Genomic DNA, 19,511 nt, shown 5'->3' with positions numbered 1-19,511 from the left:
TTCTGGATTGCTTGCATCAGGGATTTTGTGAGTTGGCTTTGATGTCCTGTGGACTCAAAATGCTCTTTGCCAATCACTGTTAGACTGCTGAAGAAGGTAAGAAAGGAAAGTTGAGCTGGCATACCAGTTCAAAATGTGGGGATCTTGGTGATTATTAAACCTGACACCAATTCTAAACAAAATTATGAAATTGTTGACGTAAAACTCAGTGGTTCATATGTGAAGTCATGCTTACAAAATGCAGGCACCATGTTTTGATGGTAAGTAGAGTTTATCTGTTTATTTAACTGTGATCACAAATGACAAAATTTATGGATACAAACTTTTTAAGCCTTGATAAATCTTTAAAGGGCTTTTCTTGTTTTTGCACGACATCTTGATATATAATCAGATTTTAGCTACTCAGTATTTACTGTCTGATTTCAATGGGTTTATCTAGATATATTGCTAGATACGATCTGTAGAGGAGAGGGCTCATCTTAATGTCATTTAATATATAGTGATAATTGATGAATTCTAAGATTGTTCAATTTTGGCATATGGTATAGACTGTTGGAACAGTACATGATGGATATAGATTATCTAGAGGAATCTGAATGTTAGTAAAGCAGAGTTGTGATTAATTTATTTTAATCTGATCAAACTAAGGCCTTGTATGTAGAAAGCAGAAAATCTGGCAATGAGAAAAGGATAGGCAACTGTGTCTTAAGAAGCAGTGTCTCTGAAGGTAGCAAGTTAAGTATGAACTTTACAGTATTTATCTATGAAAATTGGGAGAGGCGTGGAGAAGGAGGCATGTACACCTTGGAATATGTGTTTGGGTTGCAGAGGTAAGTCAGTAACAAAGAGTGGGCAGTGTGGTGCTTCCAGTTGTGATCATCACACCTGGAACATTTAAGAGGTTTCTGAAAAGACCTACGTAGAATTGGAGGAACACCTTTTCTCTCAAACAAGTGTCGTCTGTTGCATGTTAGATGTTGATCATTTTCTGTAATTATCTGTATAGAAAAGTATTGCTATAAGAAGAATCTTTAATGTACTGGTCAACTGGTGTATGTGCAGTTATTTGGACCTGGCCTGGTTTGGGTCAGTACCGTAGGAGGCAATGCAACAGTCAACGGTATTATAAAGCCTGTGGTATGATAGATTTAGACATCTGGATATGAAATTTTTATTCTAAGCTTCATCAGCTATTGGAACAGTTTGTGCAAGAGTGCACAGGGTTATTCACTGGAAGCCTAATTTTAATTATCCTGTTGTGAAAGTTTTGCTGCAGTTTGATACAGAGAAATAATCCAAACTTCCTTTGGTGACAAACGATTGTTCAAAGTCTTAAACAATGATAGATGAGGCCTGCTCTCATTTCCTTTTTCCTTTTACTTTGTTTTTTGGTCCTTTTTTCTTTGTTAGTTGTTTGTTTGTTTGCTTGGGGGCGTTTTTTTTTTTTTTAATGTTGGTTTTTTTGTTTGTTTTATTTTTTTTTGTGTAGGTACTTTTTGTTTTTGTTTTTTTTTTTGGCAACACTTTGTTCTTTCTCTTTAAAGAACCAGAAAAGAGAAAACGAAGCCCAACAGATGGTTCTGTCACTCCCGTTGGCAAAGATCCTGCATCATCTCCAAGAGTGGAGCCGAAACCTGCCATGCAGCTGCCAGTACCACAGCTGATGCCGAAGGCACCAAGCCCTGCAGGGAAAGGGCTAAGAGAATTTGATACAAGGAGTCTAAAGGAAGAAAATTTTATTGCTTCCATTGGTGTGTATTAAAATGCATGTGAAGTGCAGGAGGGGCTTCTATTTTGGCATTAGGTTCTATTTGCATTGTCTCCATTTTAACACAATACATTTGCTGCTGTAACATGCCTCATTTACACCATGGATACCAAGGAATAATCATAAGTATTTTCACTCGCTCTTGGATAAATTATCCAGGACAGTTTCCTCCAGGAGCTTTCTGACCTTAATTGTTTCTGAATATCATTGCACTTCAGACAACCTTCACTTTTGCTGTGATTTATGTTTTTAAGTAGCAGAAAATGGCAAAAAGGGAAATGAGCAGGGGACTTTGGAAAGGGCTACAGTGGAAGAGACCACATGAAACAGAAGTTTTGTAATCATTGCTGACTTAATCTATATTATTTAGATGGCGTCTTGATAGAATTGGGACTCAGGATCTCCTATCTGTTGAATAATTAAAACTGCCAAAAGGTTTAAATTGTAGTGTTACAGTTTCAGTGAGCAGGACTGATGGATCTTCCTTCTATGCAACATCAAATAGAATGCCTGTCCTTCTAAACAGCATCTGCTAGGCTGTTCAGTAGAAATTTTCCTACTATCCCACCTATGGCATAAGAGTTTTTGCCTATATCCGGGAAAAAAAGGTGAACTTTAGATTGTTTTAGCTAAAAGGGATTTTTATACATTAAAAGAAAAAAAGGAAAGAAAAAAAAAAAAAGAACAAAAGATTCAGGTTGGATCCAACCTTCTGCAGATTGAAAGCAAGATAGGTAGGTGTACCATCAACATGTGAGGAAAATCCTTCACTGACTCAAAAAATGTCATGTTACACTTTAGCCTTGCTTATAGCCTGTTTAAAATAACTTCTGAATTTTCATTTAAAATTTCATTTCATTTTTCATTCTATGAAAGATTAATTTTCTGAAAGCAGTGTTCTGGGAGGTTGTACTTCCAGTAAATGACACAAAATAAGGCAGTGTGTGTATTGGATAGTTATTTGGCAGAAAGGGTGCAGACATTTTCTTAACTTTATGTACTTTATGTATACCTACAATTGCAGACTATCTGCTGTTAAATCATCCTGAACTGATACTGATCGCCTCTGATTTGGTTCGCCTTCTTGTTTCAAGAGGTAATCTAAGGAGGCAAAAGCTCAGAAACCAGTCTTAGGCTGTATTTGGAAATCAATTATGAAGCTACAAGATTAAAATTTCCAGCATTTCAATTTGGTTTACTCTGGGGAACTTAACTGAATTTCTTTTCAGTAGAATAGTTAAAAGGAGGAATGCTTCTTATTTCATTGAGAATAAAACAGTCTGTAGGCCACCATTCTTCTCAAGAAAGAAGAGATTTTAGATTGGCTTGTTCAGACTTCTGCTTTCTTTCAGATGAGGTTAAAACTTCATAGAAGCAGAAATCGTAGGGACCAGACAGTTCATGTTTATGAAGCATTATAGGAATTCCTTAGCAAAAGAAGTATTACTTAGTATGTTCTGATAGTGCCGTTGCTAGAGTATTCGCCTTAAGCAATTTAGTGTTCTAGAACAGGTGGCTTATAATTCCTTATGGTGGTTCTGATGCTCTGATGATTTCCACTTTTCTTCTATGAAATTAGGCTACAAGAAAAATACAGTTTCACCAAATCTGATCAGAGTTTCTCATTTTTTTTTTTTTTTCTGATGCCTTCTTACCTAACTGGTTTTATCTGTCACTGAGGACCATGAAAGAGTATGCAAATCAATCTTAATTTCTATAAAAACAAGGTAACATCTATGTTCATCTGCCTCTTGGGATCTGGAAGTAAAAGAAATTCCTCTTGTGTTCCAATAAATCATTTAAAGCTGTTTGGCTTTTTGTTTAAGAAAGCTTTTGTGTGAGCTAACACTTTGGTTGTTCAGAACCAGAGTTGGTCATGGCTAGACTGAATTATTTCTGGAATGAAATGCAGGCTTTCTTCAGTCAAACTAACTTCTTTAGGGAGGAAACATCTGGTAAACATTTACACTTTGCTGAGATAGCAGTAGTCCTGAGCATCCTGCTGTTGTTTTGGTCTTTGAGTAGGAACGTTCTCCAAGTGTTCCTTCCAACCTTGGCAGTTCCTTGATACAGAAAGCCTTTATTTATTCATTTACAGTCTCAGGTTGTAAATACAGAGCTGAAGTTCTCAATGAATCTATTGGTATTGTATGGACAAAATGCAAGTTAGGGTTGTTGCTCTTTCGACCTAGTCTGAAAGAGCAAATAACAGAACGAGAAGTATGTAATCAGCTTGATAGAATAAACTTATGCATAACACTAGCTGCAGTAACTGTGCGTACAGTAAGTGTTAATGTGGCAGTTAAGCTGGATCTCAGGGATCTAGGGTTACAGTAGCTGAATCTGTGTAGCTTTTTTGTACTACGGAAACCATGGTCAGGAGGTTCACTGTGTTTTCAGAACTTCAGGGTGAAAATCTGTTCCTGCTCAAGCCCCTTTTTGTATTTATTTTTCAGCAAGGTGCTGGCCAGTTGTACACAATGGAAGTATATAGGATGCTCCATTATAAATGGTAAAGGCTGTTGGTATTCAATATTCCTATTTTTGAGGGAAACGGTGACAGATTTTGTCAGTTGAAGACCAGTTCTTTGCTTTTCTTCAGTGTCTAATTGCTTAGTTAAGAGATTTGTTGTGAATGTGATGTTTCTGATCCTTTCCAAAGAGATCACCAGTTATTTGCTTGCTTCCAGGGTCTTTGGTCATCACCATAATGTTGAACTTTTTATTTCGACACTGGTGGCCTTAAGTTTGAGAGCCAGTAGTTCCCCCCTTTACGTTAGTGGTAGGTTTGGTTTTACTGCATGCTTGTTTTAAACATTGAAAGTTTCAATATTTACTGAAGTTTCCATTACTACTTTTAAATAATTATTTGATACTTTCACATCACTTGATATTGACAATTTTTTGAAACAGAAAATGTTGTTGTCAGCATTGAATTCTTCTGCTGTCCTGTTCTGTTTGGACTTGTTTAACAGCCATAGACGTAGTATTCTATATCCTATAAGTTTGTGGTGTTTTTCTCCTCTTTTACAGAGCAGATGAGAGGAAAATGCTGTCTTTAATACGCTAAGATTCAGTATAGACTTTCAAACATTCCTATGACGTAGATTAAACTTTGAAACAGACTAATTCTAATGATGGATTAACAGGCAAATCAGCTAAATTATTTATTGCTAAGTATCATAGCTATCAGCCTGGTGGTTTTTAGCATAAAACCGTATAGTCTGAGAATTCAAAAAGCCAGATCTCACTGTATATTCAGCTAGGTATGCCTATAGGATGCTGTTTGGATCTATAATTTTCTCATTCATCTGTGTGATTATGAAAGTTGAAGGAATATCCATCAATCATGAAGCAGATGTAGATATCAATCAGCTAGCAGGCAGCTTTCTATTTCTTCTCCCTTGCTGAAGTTACCGTACTCCTGACAACATTTAATGATGATAGTCTGAAGCCTTCCTCCACACCTATAAAACCATGGGCTTTTTAAATTATTTTCAGTAGATATTTTTCTAAATAGACATTTTTAGAGGCTGTTTTACCTTAATTTTGCTCATCTGCAGAGTGGAATGGATTCCTGACGTGCCTTCAGCGGCTTCTTAGGCTCAGGAAGTTTCCTTGAAGAGCAGCTGAAGAACATTATGCTGCTTTTTCCTTCCCTTTGTGACTTTTCTGGGAGTTATCTGCCCCTGTAGCAGTTCTAGCTTTAACCCTGCTTGCATTCAGGCTTAGTTCAACATGCCAGCTTGTAGTGTTTCCTTTGCCAGTGGGCGAGCACCTGAAATTATGTGATTTCTCTGAGCAGATGAGTGCATTTCAGAGAGCTGGAGAGTGCAAGTGCTGGAAAGGTGCAAGTGTTTCATTACTGATTTTTCTTAGGGTTAAGCTTCAAATGAAAGAAGTGCATGCAGACTCCAGATTTTTTTTCCTTTATCTTTGTATTTTGTCTTCTTATGGAATCTTTTGGCTTGGACTGCTGTGACCTCAGTAGAATTTTGAAAGCTGATGTTAAGCTTGACTTTTATCGTGCTTATTCTTCTTCTCTGTTTTCCTTTCTTCATAACGTAATGTGAAGAAATGGATGAAGAAAAGTTCTGCATTTTAATGTAGGACTTTTTTATAGGCAGAGCCAAGAATTTATTGAGAATACTGTCAGATCAGAAGTAACTTGTACTTGTGAACTTTGTGATAATTTTCAATATATAATTTTGGTTAAATATTGTGTTAACCTGCAGTTTAGGTTTTCTTGGGATTGCTGCTGCTGTTTTTGTGCCTTTTCCTTTCAACGAAACAAGCTAGAAACGTAAAAACATTGCTGTTAATTAGAACTGTTGTGATACCTACGTTTTGGAAGATGAAATATCTGATAGTCTTAAAGGCCTTTCTCAGGAAAGGTAATGAATTGCATTGTATGTGTTCATAATAGCTGTTTTTGCTCAGTTGATTCACTGTATGAAATCATCTCTAACTTTTGAATTCTGTAAATGAGAGATGATGCAGTTCTCAAATACCCTAATGTTGATTTCTTGTAAATTGGTGTTAACTAACCCTGCACCCAGTAGTTATCATAAATTTCTATTTTTTTTTTTTTCTGAGATGAAGAGGGTGGGATTTTTGTTTCAAGTTTTGTCCCCATTTTCACCTGTCTGACTAGCTGCTGACTATTTCTCTTTCTCTCCTGCTTTCAATGCATCTTGGGTAGAATTGTGGAACAAGCACCAGGAAGTGAAAAAGCAAAAATCTTTGGAAAAAACGAGTAAGGAAATAATAAAACATAGACAACTGACTCCCACAGCCTCCCCCATAACTGCCAACTCCCCAGATGCGGGGTGAGCTTGCATCTATGGCACACAATTTTTATACCCACAAAACAAAATTAGGTAAAAGACTAAGTCCATCAGGAAAGCTTGCTTTATAGAGGAGTCCAAACAGATCAGTTTGCTCTGGGGAAATTTTGTTCAAATGTCTCGTCTTTTTTTAATTTATTTCTTTTCTTTCCCTGAATGTTTCCTTCTAAAAAAAAAAAAAAAAAAAAAAAAAGAGGAAGCAGATATTCTGTGTCCTCACTGTATCAGATATATACTGAAGGATTTCAAGGCATTCCAACTCGTTGCTTAAAGACCAGTCTTGCTAAACAGGTCTTTGCCATGAATGTATGGTTTGATCAAACATTACTACAATGAAAAATTCTTTGACCTTTCAAATCCTGGGATGGCCAGTGTTGTTACCTGACTTCAACCAAGAGCAGTTTCTGACTACAATCAGTCTGTGACAAAGAAGTAATTTAGAGGGGGAGAGAGAAGGTGTATGTGAAGAATTGTATTTAGTGATGGCTCTAAGAGAAAATCCTCTTAAATTCCTTAATAATAAGGAATCAACAAGAATTTTTTTTTCAGTACACCACATTAAAGGAGGAGTAAAGTGATTTGAGGCTGTTTACAGAATCTAAATAGCAGTCTAAATCTACAATAATGCTAACGTCTATTGAAATATGCGTATGTGTTATCTGCAGTTACAGTACCAGGTTTTGCTGGTTTGGTTATCACCAGCAAGTGGAGGCACGTCTGCAACATACTACATTGGAGACTTGAATTGCTTTCTGCTGTGCAGGGAATGTGTGTGCAGCAGGCACAGCACGTGCACACGTACTCTCCCAGATTGGGCCCTTCAGTTAGGTTTCGATGTTGGAGGATATAAATTGTTTGGTTGTGTTTTTTTTTTGTTGTTATTTAAATGTGAAATAGGTACACAGTTCTGTGAACAAGGGAAGGGGAAGTTCCTAAGTGCTTGTAAAGTGGCAGTGATAACAGCATGATTGTGGTTATTGTACTCCTTAAACTCAGCTATTGTTACTGCCCATAGCTGGAAAACACCTGACCTGCATCAGTCAGTTTCACCTGCTTTAAAGATCAAATTGCCAGAAGTACATCTGAAATACGTGTTGGGACAGGGAACTGATTGCATTGCTTAGAGCATACAACTGAAGTTTAGTATTCCTACTGTACTAATGAGATACAAAACTTTTCCTGCGCCATTATTCAGGATGGGAAACATTGGCTGTTTGAATGACTGGACATAGACTTCTAGAAGTGAATAATATATATTTCAATAGAAAATAAAATTCCAAATTCAGTAAATGATGTTTTTAGTTTATTTTTCAGCTTTGAATTTTTCCTTGATCTTAGTCTTTCACAATTCAATTTGCAGTAACTAGGGCATAAGGTTTTATAGACAGACTACTATAATAAATGAGGAACAATTATCTAAAATATTTCACATGGACAGTTTGTTTTTGAGTAGGAAGCTACTATGGTCTGCATAGCCCCCTTATGGCTTTGCTGTTCATGAGTTTACATACCATCTCAAGCTCACTCCCACAAATCTTTGTATATTATCCTTCTCTCTCACTCTCTCCTCCCTTGCCTTTTTCTTTCCTTTTCACTGTCTTGCCCTTTCTAATGTTACATATAATACAGACATGTTCATGATTCCCAGGTTGTTGTGATTAGTGATTATAAGAGATTGTGGCATTGCTTGGTTAGAGATACTGGATATATTCATGGATATGTAATATAACTATTCCAGCTGCTGATCATGTCTTCCTTTTATTGAATAGTTGGCAGATATGGATATGGCAGAGGTGTTGCAGTCTCTTCCCTTTTCTGAAACTAGTGATAATTTGTGTACAGTCTATAACACATTCTTTTCCTGCCTCATTACTTACTTCATGCAGTGCTTATCCAAATTTCTTTTCAGGCTCTACCTGTCCATCATTCTTTTCCTTCTGCCATCTCATCAAAGGACAATAGATGATGTGATTCCAGAACTGCATGGGAAATAGAACACAAAGTTCTCTCTGTCTTTTTATTTTGTATTGTTATAGTTTTATTTTGTTTATTCAGTTGGGTGGGTTTATGAATGCATGACTTAAGGCTTGTTGTTTCTCTCTCTCACTACTGACCTATGTGATTGCCAACTCTGGAGAGCCATTTGTTACATAATTGGCACATGTTATGAAGTTCAGCAACATACGAGCTTCTTCCTTGATATTCTTACTGATGTAACACCAATTATCACTAATGATGTTCTTGTGATGTGTTGCCTCGTTATTGTCTGTCCAACAAACTGAATTGCAGACACTCAGCAAATTAGCTGTTCTAAAAGGGATAGTGACTTCAAGCAATTAAGTATCCTTTATTTTTTCCAAGAATTAAGGAAGTGGCTTCCTAGAGTTGAATGGCAACTGCTCTGCATGTGTTACTGTAACTGGGAGCTATTTAACCTTTGTATGTTGTCTTTTCTCTCTTGAGTGACTAACAAAGGTACTGTTAAATAACAGTCACATTGTGCTATGCCTTTGGAATATTTGAAATTCAAAGAATGGCAGATGTGTTCTGCTGGCCTTTTTGTTAACAGTACCAAGAAATAATAATAAAAAACAAAAAACATGCAAAAATGAGAATGTAAATTTTGTTTTCTTGATACTGTTCCTGCTTTCAGTCTGTCACCTGCCTTCTGCTGTACTGTTTTTTCTTGATAAAATAATGATTTACTTTTTCCTTTGCACAGGGCCAGAAGGTGTGAAACATTTTGATTTGGGAGAAACAGATGAGAAAAAATCCCAAATCAGTGCAGACAGTGGCCTCAGTTTGGCCTCAGGTTCTCAGGTCAGTGGCTCCTTTGCTTGGTTTTTTTATGTGATAAGATAGAAGATTTTTCTATTTGCTGCTTACCTGTGGGAAACCTGTACAGTTTGAGACTTCTTGCAAGGCTCATCTTGAAAAATTTTTTCTTCTCTTCCCTTAGGGTACTAGTCTTTGCTAACTCTTCAATTGTAAAATCCCATTACTTTTTTGACTTGCAATCAGTAGTCTCTGTTTATCTGTCTTGATCAGTCAAGGAAGCATATCACATGTGGTTTAAGATCCCAATGGAGTGGGAGATGGTGGTTTTTCTGTGATGATCAAAACTAAACTGATATGACCTTTCTTTCCTCTGTGTCTTTGCTTGCAGAAGAGTGATTTTGACTCTGTTCCCAGTGGAGGACCATCAGTTATGGTCCGAAGTACCAGCCAGGATTCTGAAGTTAGCACAGTGGTAGGGTATACCCAAAGTGAAATCTTGATGTGATTCATTTCTTGGTAAAGTGAAGAGCATTTCATGCTTATGTTTTGTGTACAGTATGACTGCATACTATCACAGACACCACATACTGTGCCTATGATGTCTCTGTCCAGAGCCTCTGAGTGGGTGGTGAATGTCTATCTGACATAATATGCATTGTTTTACTAGCAGATTGCATCTGTCATATATGATACTTGTTGCATTTATGTATTCATACATACTGGCGTATTTATGGAACAGGCAATCCTTTTATAAATATGACTTAGTTGTATACAAATTATCTCAAAAGACTGTAGCCAGAGGAAAAAAATAGATTGATGCATTAAAAGCAAGAAATAATTTTCTGATACATTACCTTACGCCATTTGAACCATGTGCAAATATGTCTGCTTCTTCTGATCAGCTGTAGGGCCTAGAGAAAAAGGAATACAAATGCATTCAACAAAAAAGACTTCTCCCTGCTGCATGTTATCTGATACAGCATTTTTCAAGGAATTTCCTTCTTGTTTTTGGTTTCTCTTCTCTCTAAACTGCTGCATACCTGTGAATATTTAGTTTTCCATAATCTCTTCCCAGCCTGTAACAAGAATAATACTTTGCCCTTCTCTGTTGGATGTAGAAATTATTCTCTGTGGTATGTAGCTCTGGAGAGAAAAGGAGTCTAGGAGAGCTGTTTGGTATTCAATGATCTAATCTTCCAAGCTCAAGAAGGTTCCATCCCAACAAATAGGAAATCAAGCAAAGGCAACACATGACATGTATGGATAAGCAGGGAACTCCTAATTAAATTGAAGCGTAAAACAGAAATGCATAGCAGGTAGAAGCAGGGGCAGGTGACCCAGGAGGAATATACACTTGCTGTACCATCTTGCAGGGGTGGAGTCTGAAGGTAAATCTGGAAAGGAATGTGAATGCCCACAAGAAAGGATTCTCCAAGTCCGTAAACAACAAGAGGAAGATTAGGGAAAACTTGGGCCCATTACTTAATTGGGCAGGGGAACTGGTGACAAATGGAAAACGCTGGTGTACTCAGTTCCTATTTTGCCTTAGTCTTTACCAGTAAAACTAGCCATTAGGAATTCCAGGCCTATGAGATCTGAAGAAGCCTGGAGCTGGAGCAAGGAAGACTTACTACTGATGGAGATGACTAGGCTAGGGAACACTTCAATAAACTGGATATGCATTAGTCCATGGGGCCTAATAGTGTCCAGCCATGAACATTGAGGGAATTGGCTGATGCTATTGTCTCTGAGCAATCATGGTGATTGAGGGATATTTCTGAGGAAGAAGTTAGAGCAAGCATCACTCCTGCCTTCAAAAAGGGCAAGAAAAAAGGTAGGGGAACTACAGCCTGGTCACCATCATTTCAGACCCTGGAAAGAAGGTGGAGAAAAATCTCCTGTAAAGCATTTCCAAATGCATGAAAGATGAGAATACAAATGAGAGTAGTCAGCATGGATTTACAAAGCGGCAATTATGCTTAACTGAGCTGTTAACTCAGACAGTGGGATAACTAACCTAGTGTGTGAGAGGAGAGTAATGGATGATGTTGCTTACCTCCGCTTTAGCAGGATGTCCAGTCCTGGGTTCCCCATACAAGGGCAGCTTCACTGAAGGCAGTCTAGCATAGAGCAGCAAAGACAATTAAGAACTGAGCATCTTTCATATAAGGAGAGGCTGAGAGAGTTGGGACTCTGAAGAAAGCAAGGCACAGGGAGGTTTTTATCAATGTGTATAAATACTAAACAGGAAGGAGTGCAGACAGTGGAGTCAGACTCTTCTCAAAAGCAACCACTGTTAGGACAAGAGGTGATCAACACAAAAAGTAAAGCACAGGAAATTCCATCTGAACAGAATATACTTTAAAAAAAAAAAGAAAGCATCGTCAGAGTGGTAAAACAGTGGAATAGCTTGCCCAGAGAGGTTATAAAATAGTTATGCATGGAAATTTTCAAAACCTCTCTGGACGTGGTTCTCAGCAACATCCTCTAGCTGACCTTGCTCGATCCAGGGGGATGTAACATAACATCCTAACAGATCTGTTCCAAACTAAACACTTCTGGGATTTTTTTGAAGGACTGTTAGTCTTTTACTGGACTTTGTGTGAGAACAGTATCACTGAAAAAGGAAAGGCAGAGGTGGCCTTCAGTTGGTACCATTCATTATTTTATGCTGTAAGAGAAAAAAAAAATTACAACTTTTTCTGTCTGCACTGTCTTGACTACTGAGGAATAATGGCTTTATCTTTCTCCACAGGTTAGTAACAGCTCTGGGGAGACACTAGGAGCAGACAGTGACTTGAGTAGCAATGCTGGTGATGGCCCAAGTGTGGAAAATGGAGGCAATCTGACAGGATCCAGGGGCACTGTGTCAGACAGTGAAATTGAGACGAACTCTGCTACTAGCTCTATTTTTGTAAGAATGCTGCATACCTTTATTTATTTTAAAATTCCTGCCCAGTAATCATTTTAATTTTAGTGTGTATTTCAAAAAGGGCATTTTATTCTCTTTGGAGGATTAATCAACAATTATTTACAATATCAAAATATTAAGGATTAAATTTTTGCTAGATCTGTGTGCCTTTCTTCATATGCTGTGCAATATGTGGTTCTTTGAGTACAGTAGATTTGTGTTCCACATCATGTTGTAGGCTCTAGCAGTCTTTAATTTCACCCTTGCTTGATGTTACTCTCAACCAAATTGACATTTAATTCCCCTTCAGAAAGAAACAAACAAAAAAGTCAAAGAGCACTGTCTGACTCTAATTAACTAAAAGGAACTGATAGCCTGTTTGCTAGGAGCAGCTCTTTGATACAGAAAAGTGATGAGCCTATGATGATGGAGGTTAGCAGTTCTTCTGGTTTTTAAAAACATTAATGTTACCTGCAGCTTAATCATAACTTTTAACTATCTTTTCCTAACTGGAAGATATGTATGCAGTAAAATTCAAATGCTCTTAGAGCATATTTTGTTTTTCAAGTTCTTGACTATTGGTATAGCCTCTTAATATACATCTTACAAAGAAAGTAATCATATACTTGACTTAGTTAAGTCAAGATGTAAACTATATGTGACAACAACTTGCAGTATCTATACGTTGGTGTGATTGCATTCATTATGTTATAATCTTCACTGAACTGTAAAAGCCTTTACCGGGTAGGTATTCAGATTTTAAACAACAACCAAAATCATGGTACTTCACTGCAGTTTTTTCTTAAGAGCATGAAAATAATGTAACATCAGCTTATTTAGTTGAGAGAAAGTCTTCTCAGTTACTGTGGAGTTAGACTTTGTGGGTTGGTAACCAGCATAAAAACACCACACACACAAAAAAAAAGAAAAATCAATTTTTCTGCATTTTTGACATTTTTATACTTGATTAATGAAACTAAATAAAGTTTAAGACACCTCTGCAACATGTTCAGAACAAAGAAGTCAGATTATGTGACATGTGATGAATGTCAGGTATTATAAAGTAGTTTACTTGGTGATAGAGAAATAGATGGGCATCTTTGTCATTGTGGTTCCTGCTGACAGTCCCAGCATACAGTTCTTAGACCAGATAATACGTAATGATTTGCTAAACATCAGTAAGTTTACTGAGCCTTTATGAATGGTAAATGAAAGATGTGCAGTCTGATTTGGAGATAAAACTCAGGTAAACTTATTCTGTTTGTGAATATTCATTTTCTATTTTCATCCTGAGAAGATGTCATGCATTTTTTTCCTGTGTTCCTCAACATCTGTATAACGATAGTGATATTCACCTGTTTCCTGAGTGTGGGAAATATTTGCTGTTAGAACACAGACAAACTTCTGCTTAAGAGTGAAATGTAGAGGATAATGGAAGAGGTTTAACAGTTCTTTCCTTTGGTCTGGGATTTGCATTTTTTGTTTTGTCTGTCTGGATTCCGGACTTCTGAGTGTATTAACTTAATTTTTTAACAAAGTAACTTCACTTTTTTGGAAACATTTGTGGGAGAAGTGTACACGAAATATAACTTGCAAGTTGTTAAGTGCAGCAGTATATTGCAAGAAACAGCCCTGCAGGTTGCAGAGATGTCTGACAACTCGTATATTATTTTCAGGCAAAGTCTCATAACTTGAAGCAGAATGTAAAGGAGAACAAAGGCAGTACTCCAGGGAAAGGTCCAGAGGATGGGAACCAGCGAGTCTATCTCTATGAAGGACTTTTGGGTAAGCTATTTTTGAGGGAGCAAGGGGATCTTTTAGACTGAAACTGGAGTCATGTCTGGGGCAGACTGGAATTTATGCATTCCCAGAGAATTGTTTTTTTTAAACTACTCCCTGTTGTGTGTGCTGGTAGAATAGGAGAGTCCATTAGGACATACAGAGTAAAGTGAAGGATTTGCTGGGGAGATTGAATAAGTGAAGAAGGGAGGGTGGTGTACTTTGCATTACGTGCAGCTTTTACAAGGCTCTTGTTCTTGAGTAAGAATACTTCATACTGTTGGAAGGAAGATAAAAGGAACTTAGTTAGCTATGCACGGAAAACTAAAATCTAATGCTGATCTTTTAAGAAAAGTTCCTTAAGTTTAAGTCTTTAAATAAAAGGCTACTAAACTCAAAAGTTTAACAGTTTTAGAGTGTGCATCCCTTAATTAGCAGTATATTGTTTTGTTTTGTTTGTAATGTATTTTACTTGGACTTGCTGTTAATCAAGAGCTCTTTCTTCCTCTGTTTTTCATCCTTTCTATTCATTCTTCCTACCCACTTGGAATGATACAGGTAGGGATAAAGGATCTGTCTGGGACCAGTTAGAGGATGCTGCAATGGAAACCTTCTCTATGAGTAATAATCTCGTCTTTCCACTTCTCTGTGTGTTTGCCATGATTTGTGTTTGTGTGAAATATTCCTGTCGCTTCCAAAAGTGTTTAACAGTGTATGGAAGAAAGCATATCTCTTACAGAATAGGGATGAGAGATTCTTTTGTATAAATTTTTCAAAAGATTGTGTCATGAATTAGAGCAGTGTGTTTTGTCTTTAATTTTACACTGTTCCTCTGTTGTGATTTTGTTTGCAATTTAAAAGTTGCTCTTTTTGTTTTTGCTTTTTTAATATGGATTGTTTGTTGGCTTGTCGTATTTTCAAAATATGGGGAAAAAAAAAAAAAAAAAAAGAAAAAGGGAAATTGCCTGGAATAAAAACTCAAATTTTGTATGTATTTCCTAGGCAAAGAACGTTCAACACTGTGGGACCAGATGCAGTTTTGGGAAGATGCCTTTTTGGATGCTGTGATGTTAGAGAGAGAAGGAATGGGGATGGATCAAGGACCACAGGAGATGATTGACAGGTAAAATTCTTAGTGGCCCTCTTTTCTTTCTCATTTCATCCGGGGCTGACAAAGTAGAAATAATATTATTTCAGTTCTGTAGCATGTGTTATTTTGTCACTTTGTAAACTTTGGTGCTGTTACTGACTATCCCAAAATGAGCCTTTTGTCTCTGTGCTGGTCAGCATCTCCTGCTACTGAAATACTATCTTCAACTGTCACATGTCTCTCTTACCACTCGTGATATTTTTTGGGAAAGAAGTAATGGTAAATCTGATCACACTATGGAATAGGCTCAATTGGTAATAAAGCAAAGGATTTCTTTGTTCAGACAAGTGTATTCTGGAACAAAGGGATATACCAGTGTTTTCGAAGAAGTTAAATATCTTCAGAAAGTGCATTTTCAACTTTCCCATAAGACAAAATTGTAAATGGGTGTTTTTACAGTTTGTACTACAAATAAACAAAAATCTGGAAAACACCACAGTGAGAAAACAACTCTTTAGAAACATGTGTGACTACTTAGTGCTACTTCTAAGCTGTCTTTATTGCCTACTGTTATTTTTCTCAGCCATGCTAAAGTCTGATCGTTCTCTTTTCTTTGTACCACCTGTGTCTGTGCCATCTATAGCCATGCTATCATGTAGAATTAGCTCTCTTAGCTGAAGTAGCCAGAAGTAGTCAGTGGGTTTCTAGTTACTGGAAAAATAAGCAGTTTGAAATCTGTCTACTCAACTGGAATAAGAGATGACCTGCACACTTCTGTCTTGAGTTAAATGGAGCTGCATAGCAGAAGCAAAGCTCTAAAGAGGACAACTCTTGTACTGATTTATATGTTCCTCTTCTAGCAATTGTCGTGAAGCTGCAACTGTGGAAGACCAGTGGGCTGCTGAGAACTTTCCCACTGAGCATAGTCTGGTTGCTTGAACTAAATAATTAATGAATGCTTAATAGATGAATGCATGATTGTACTGGAAAACATCCATTCGGCTTAGTGTTTTTGAAGATTTTATTTGCCATACACTTTTTATAAGTAGCATTCTGTCCCCTGCCAGGGCTGTACTGAATTGGATGAAAAATGCTCTACTTCACAACTAACTATTCTTGCAGGTATCTTTCCCTGGGAGAACATGATCGAAAGCGTTTGGAGGATGATGAGGACCGCTTGTTGGCTACGCTGCTGCATAATATGATCGCTTATATGCTTATGATAAAGGTGAGTGGTTGTTTTTTTTTAATAGATCACTGCTCATATCAAACCAATGTATTCTGGTGGTGGTGTCTTGAAACCAATATTGTAACATAATGTATTGAAATATCTGATCTTAATGAGGAAATTGTTTTAGAACCTGGAGATCTTTTGAGGTTTGTTGTCTTAGTTTAAGCAGTCCTATGCTATAGGTATGCATATACATTGCAATATAAGCTATGAAATTTTTAGCTGTACCAGCACCTCTAGAGGACATTCTTACTCTCGGGAATATGGGTTACAAGTTAGGTAGAGAGCATCTCTAGTCTGATTTCCTAACAGCTGCAAATTCCAGTTCATTTTGGGGAAGACAGAGTTGAAAGGAAAATATGGGCAGATTATGAATATGCATATCAATAGCTTGATGTGAAACTTGCAGTTACTTTACAGAATCCTTTTTTTCATTCAGTGGGCTGTCTTATATGTTCTTAAGACTGTAGGTGGCTACTAATAGCTTTCTTTTAATCTAAATTATTTCTGAAATAATGCAAATTTTCCATTGAAAGTTACTGGAAAATCAATCTTATAAAACTTCTGTCTAGATGTAGACTTGCTTTTCCAGGACAATCCTGTAACAGTTTTGGTGCACTATTCTGCTAGTGCAACACCTTGAGAATCAGACTGGGTATACCTAAGTGGTAGTTTGATAACTTTTTATGTTGTATATGAGGAAGTGAAGTATCACTCCATAGTAGTGAAAAGATTAAGGTCTGATATCCAACCAGTGGAGAAGTTGCTTCATGTAATTTTTTGGAGGGGAAAGTAGGGAAAGAAACAAGGATTGATTATTATTTTTTTTTTTTTCTGATAGAATACAAAGATAAGCTTTAAGGTGGAATTTGAGTATACTTGGAATGATTTTATTTCAGAAGAAGGCTGAGATTTGGCTATTAGGACATGCATCCTTGTGATACTTTCAGTAGCAGTAATAATAGCCAGTTACTTTGATCAGTGGATGCAGAAGGGGAGAGCGAATAAAGTTGATAAGCGGCAATGTGGAGAAATTGGAAATTTTGATCTCAGTAGTGGGAAGTGGGGTGTAATGAAATTGCTGCTTTGCTGTGCAAGAGTAGGCAGGAAATCTGTTGTATGTAGTGTCTCTTGTCCTATAGTTGGGAAAAGTAAAGTATGAGCAATTTTTGCTGGTACTGCCGGGCTAAGGAGGACCTAGCATGGTTGAACTGCAGATGGGTTGTTTTGCAGTGTTAGCAATGAAAACAAAAATATGTTGAATTCAGGAGGCAGAGGGAGTTGCCTATGATTAGAGAAGAGTAACTAACTGTCTTTTTATATGTTCTTTCTAGGTGAATAAGAATGATATTAGGAAAAAGGTGCGTCGTCTGATGGGAAAATCACATATTGGATTGTTGCATAGCCAGCAGTTAAATGACATTCTAGACAAGCTTGCTAACCTGGTAGGTAAAACCATGATGAATGATGCATCTGTGGGAGCTTCAGTAGAGAGAGGAAAAAACAATTCAAAATTCTATAAATGCTCAGCTGCAACACTATGAAAATAATATTAAAAATCATTATATCAGATTATTAAATACTGCCTTCATATGAATGGTATAAAGACCATGGTTAGTTGTATGACCCTGCTTATAATATTATGTAGTCAGCCATCGGAACTGCAGTACAAATAGGTATAAATGTGAGATTTTGGCACTAGAGTTCTGTGCAACTTTGATGTTTTCCTAATATCACTATTGTTGGGAACCTTTTGTTCTTGCTAGGACTGTAGCTTGGTTTTATGCACTGAAAGGGCATTAAATTCTCCTATTGTTAACTGGGAAAAAAGCAGACCTTTTCACTACAATATTAATAGTTATAGGAAATAGACACCTCACTATCACATACTGAACATGATACCAGCTTGAATCTTGAATGTTGTTTTGTGCTGCAGTGACTTTCATAGTTGCTCTTTTTGAGGCTAAACTTACTGGAGTATCATGCCTAAGGCTTTGTCCAAAATTGCCTCTGCTCATTTATGTTAAAAATACATTTCTCTTGTTGAAAATGCTTCTAGTGTCACCTACTGGACACCTCTCAAGAAAGTTGGTTTCAAAGTTCATTAATGGTGCTATGTTATCTTACCTAGAATGGACGGGAGCTCCCTGTGAGACCCAGCGGCAGCCGCCACATCAAGAAGCAAACTTTTGTAGTCCATGCTGGAACAGACACTACAGGAGACATATTTTTCATGGAGGTAGGGAAAGGAACATACATACATTAATGCAAATAGTAGCATTCAATAAATAGTATTAGAAATCTCATCTAACTCATCTAACACTTTGTGCACTGAGGTGTGTGATGACTGCATTGTGCTGAGAAGCAACATTGGAACTGTGTATGAACGTTGGTGGTATGAGAAACTCATCAACATGACTTACTGCCCCAAAACAAAAGTTCTGTGTCTGTGGCGGAGGAATGGCCAGGAAACACAACTGAACAAGTTCTACACAAAGAAGGTACACATTTTATTTAATGCAGACAAGACAGTGCAAAACAAATATGTTGTATTGGTGTGTCGTGTATTTTAATGAAATAATAGCATTCTCTATTCAGTACTCTTTACTGAACTGCAATGGCTGCTTAACGCTGACTGAAGGTAATATTTTGCCTTGTCATCTACCTGGAGGCAGTAGTACAGCAGGATGTAATTAAAAATGATGTGCAGCTTTTACTTGTTTTTTTATTTGAAGAACTAAGAGTAATATGCGATTGGACTGTGCTATGTGAAGGAAGGGATTTCAGTTACTAAGTGTTGAATGGTCGTGGAGACTTAGTAATATGTCAAAAACAGTGTGTGGGGTTCATGGGTAAGAGCTAAATAAAGTTGTATCTTCCAATTGAGTTAATTGTGCTATTTTAAATCTAAAACTTGATCAAATAGATTGTTTTTTTTTTTCATTGGCCCCTGTTTGGTTTTGCTGATTTCTTATATGTCTTTCTCCACTATTTGGAAAGCCCTTTTCTTCTCCTTATGATTAATTACATGTATAAAGAAATAGCTTAAACCTACTAGGAGAACTCCAATAACTCTTAAACTCCATTAACTCTTACACAATGATCAG

The 19,511-nt window shown here is 37.0% G+C and overlaps 1 protein-coding gene across 34 annotated transcripts in view; it reads left to right on the top strand.

Moving 5' to 3' along the window:
- Positions 1–19,511, top strand: part of MADD (MAP kinase activating death domain) — a 70,312-nt gene that overhangs the window by 34,827 nt on the left and 15,974 nt on the right. For 16 of the 34 annotated variants that reach the window (XM_048947595.1, XM_048947587.1, XM_048947583.1 and 13 more), the window contains 12 exons: positions 1,545–1,751; positions 6,471–6,524; positions 9,338–9,435; positions 9,782–9,865; positions 12,149–12,307; positions 13,981–14,089; positions 14,642–14,704; positions 15,086–15,206; positions 16,296–16,401; positions 17,739–17,849; positions 18,536–18,643; positions 18,741–18,905. In XM_048947595.1, coding sequence (XP_048803552.1) covers positions 1,545–1,751; positions 6,471–6,524; positions 9,338–9,435; positions 9,782–9,865; positions 12,149–12,307; positions 13,981–14,089; positions 14,642–14,704; positions 15,086–15,206; positions 16,296–16,401; positions 17,739–17,849; positions 18,536–18,643; positions 18,741–18,905 — 1,385 coding nt within the window. Of the gene's footprint in view, positions 1–1,544; positions 1,752–6,470; positions 6,525–8,384; positions 8,409–9,337; positions 9,436–9,781; positions 9,866–12,148; positions 12,308–13,980; positions 14,090–14,641; positions 14,705–15,085; positions 15,207–16,295; positions 16,402–17,738; positions 17,850–18,535; positions 18,644–18,740; positions 18,906–19,511 lie in introns of all 34 variants that reach the window. The other 18 variants (XM_048947597.1, XM_048947592.1, XM_048947593.1 and 15 more) reach the window with 4 other exon arrangements.

This window comes from Lagopus muta, chromosome 6 (assembly GCF_023343835.1).
Source record: "Lagopus muta isolate bLagMut1 chromosome 6, bLagMut1 primary, whole genome shotgun sequence".
NCBI lineage: Eukaryota > Metazoa > Chordata > Aves > Galliformes > Phasianidae > Lagopus > Lagopus muta.
Note: the sequence above shows the minus strand (reverse complement) of the source record. Positions and strands in the feature narration are given on the sequence as shown.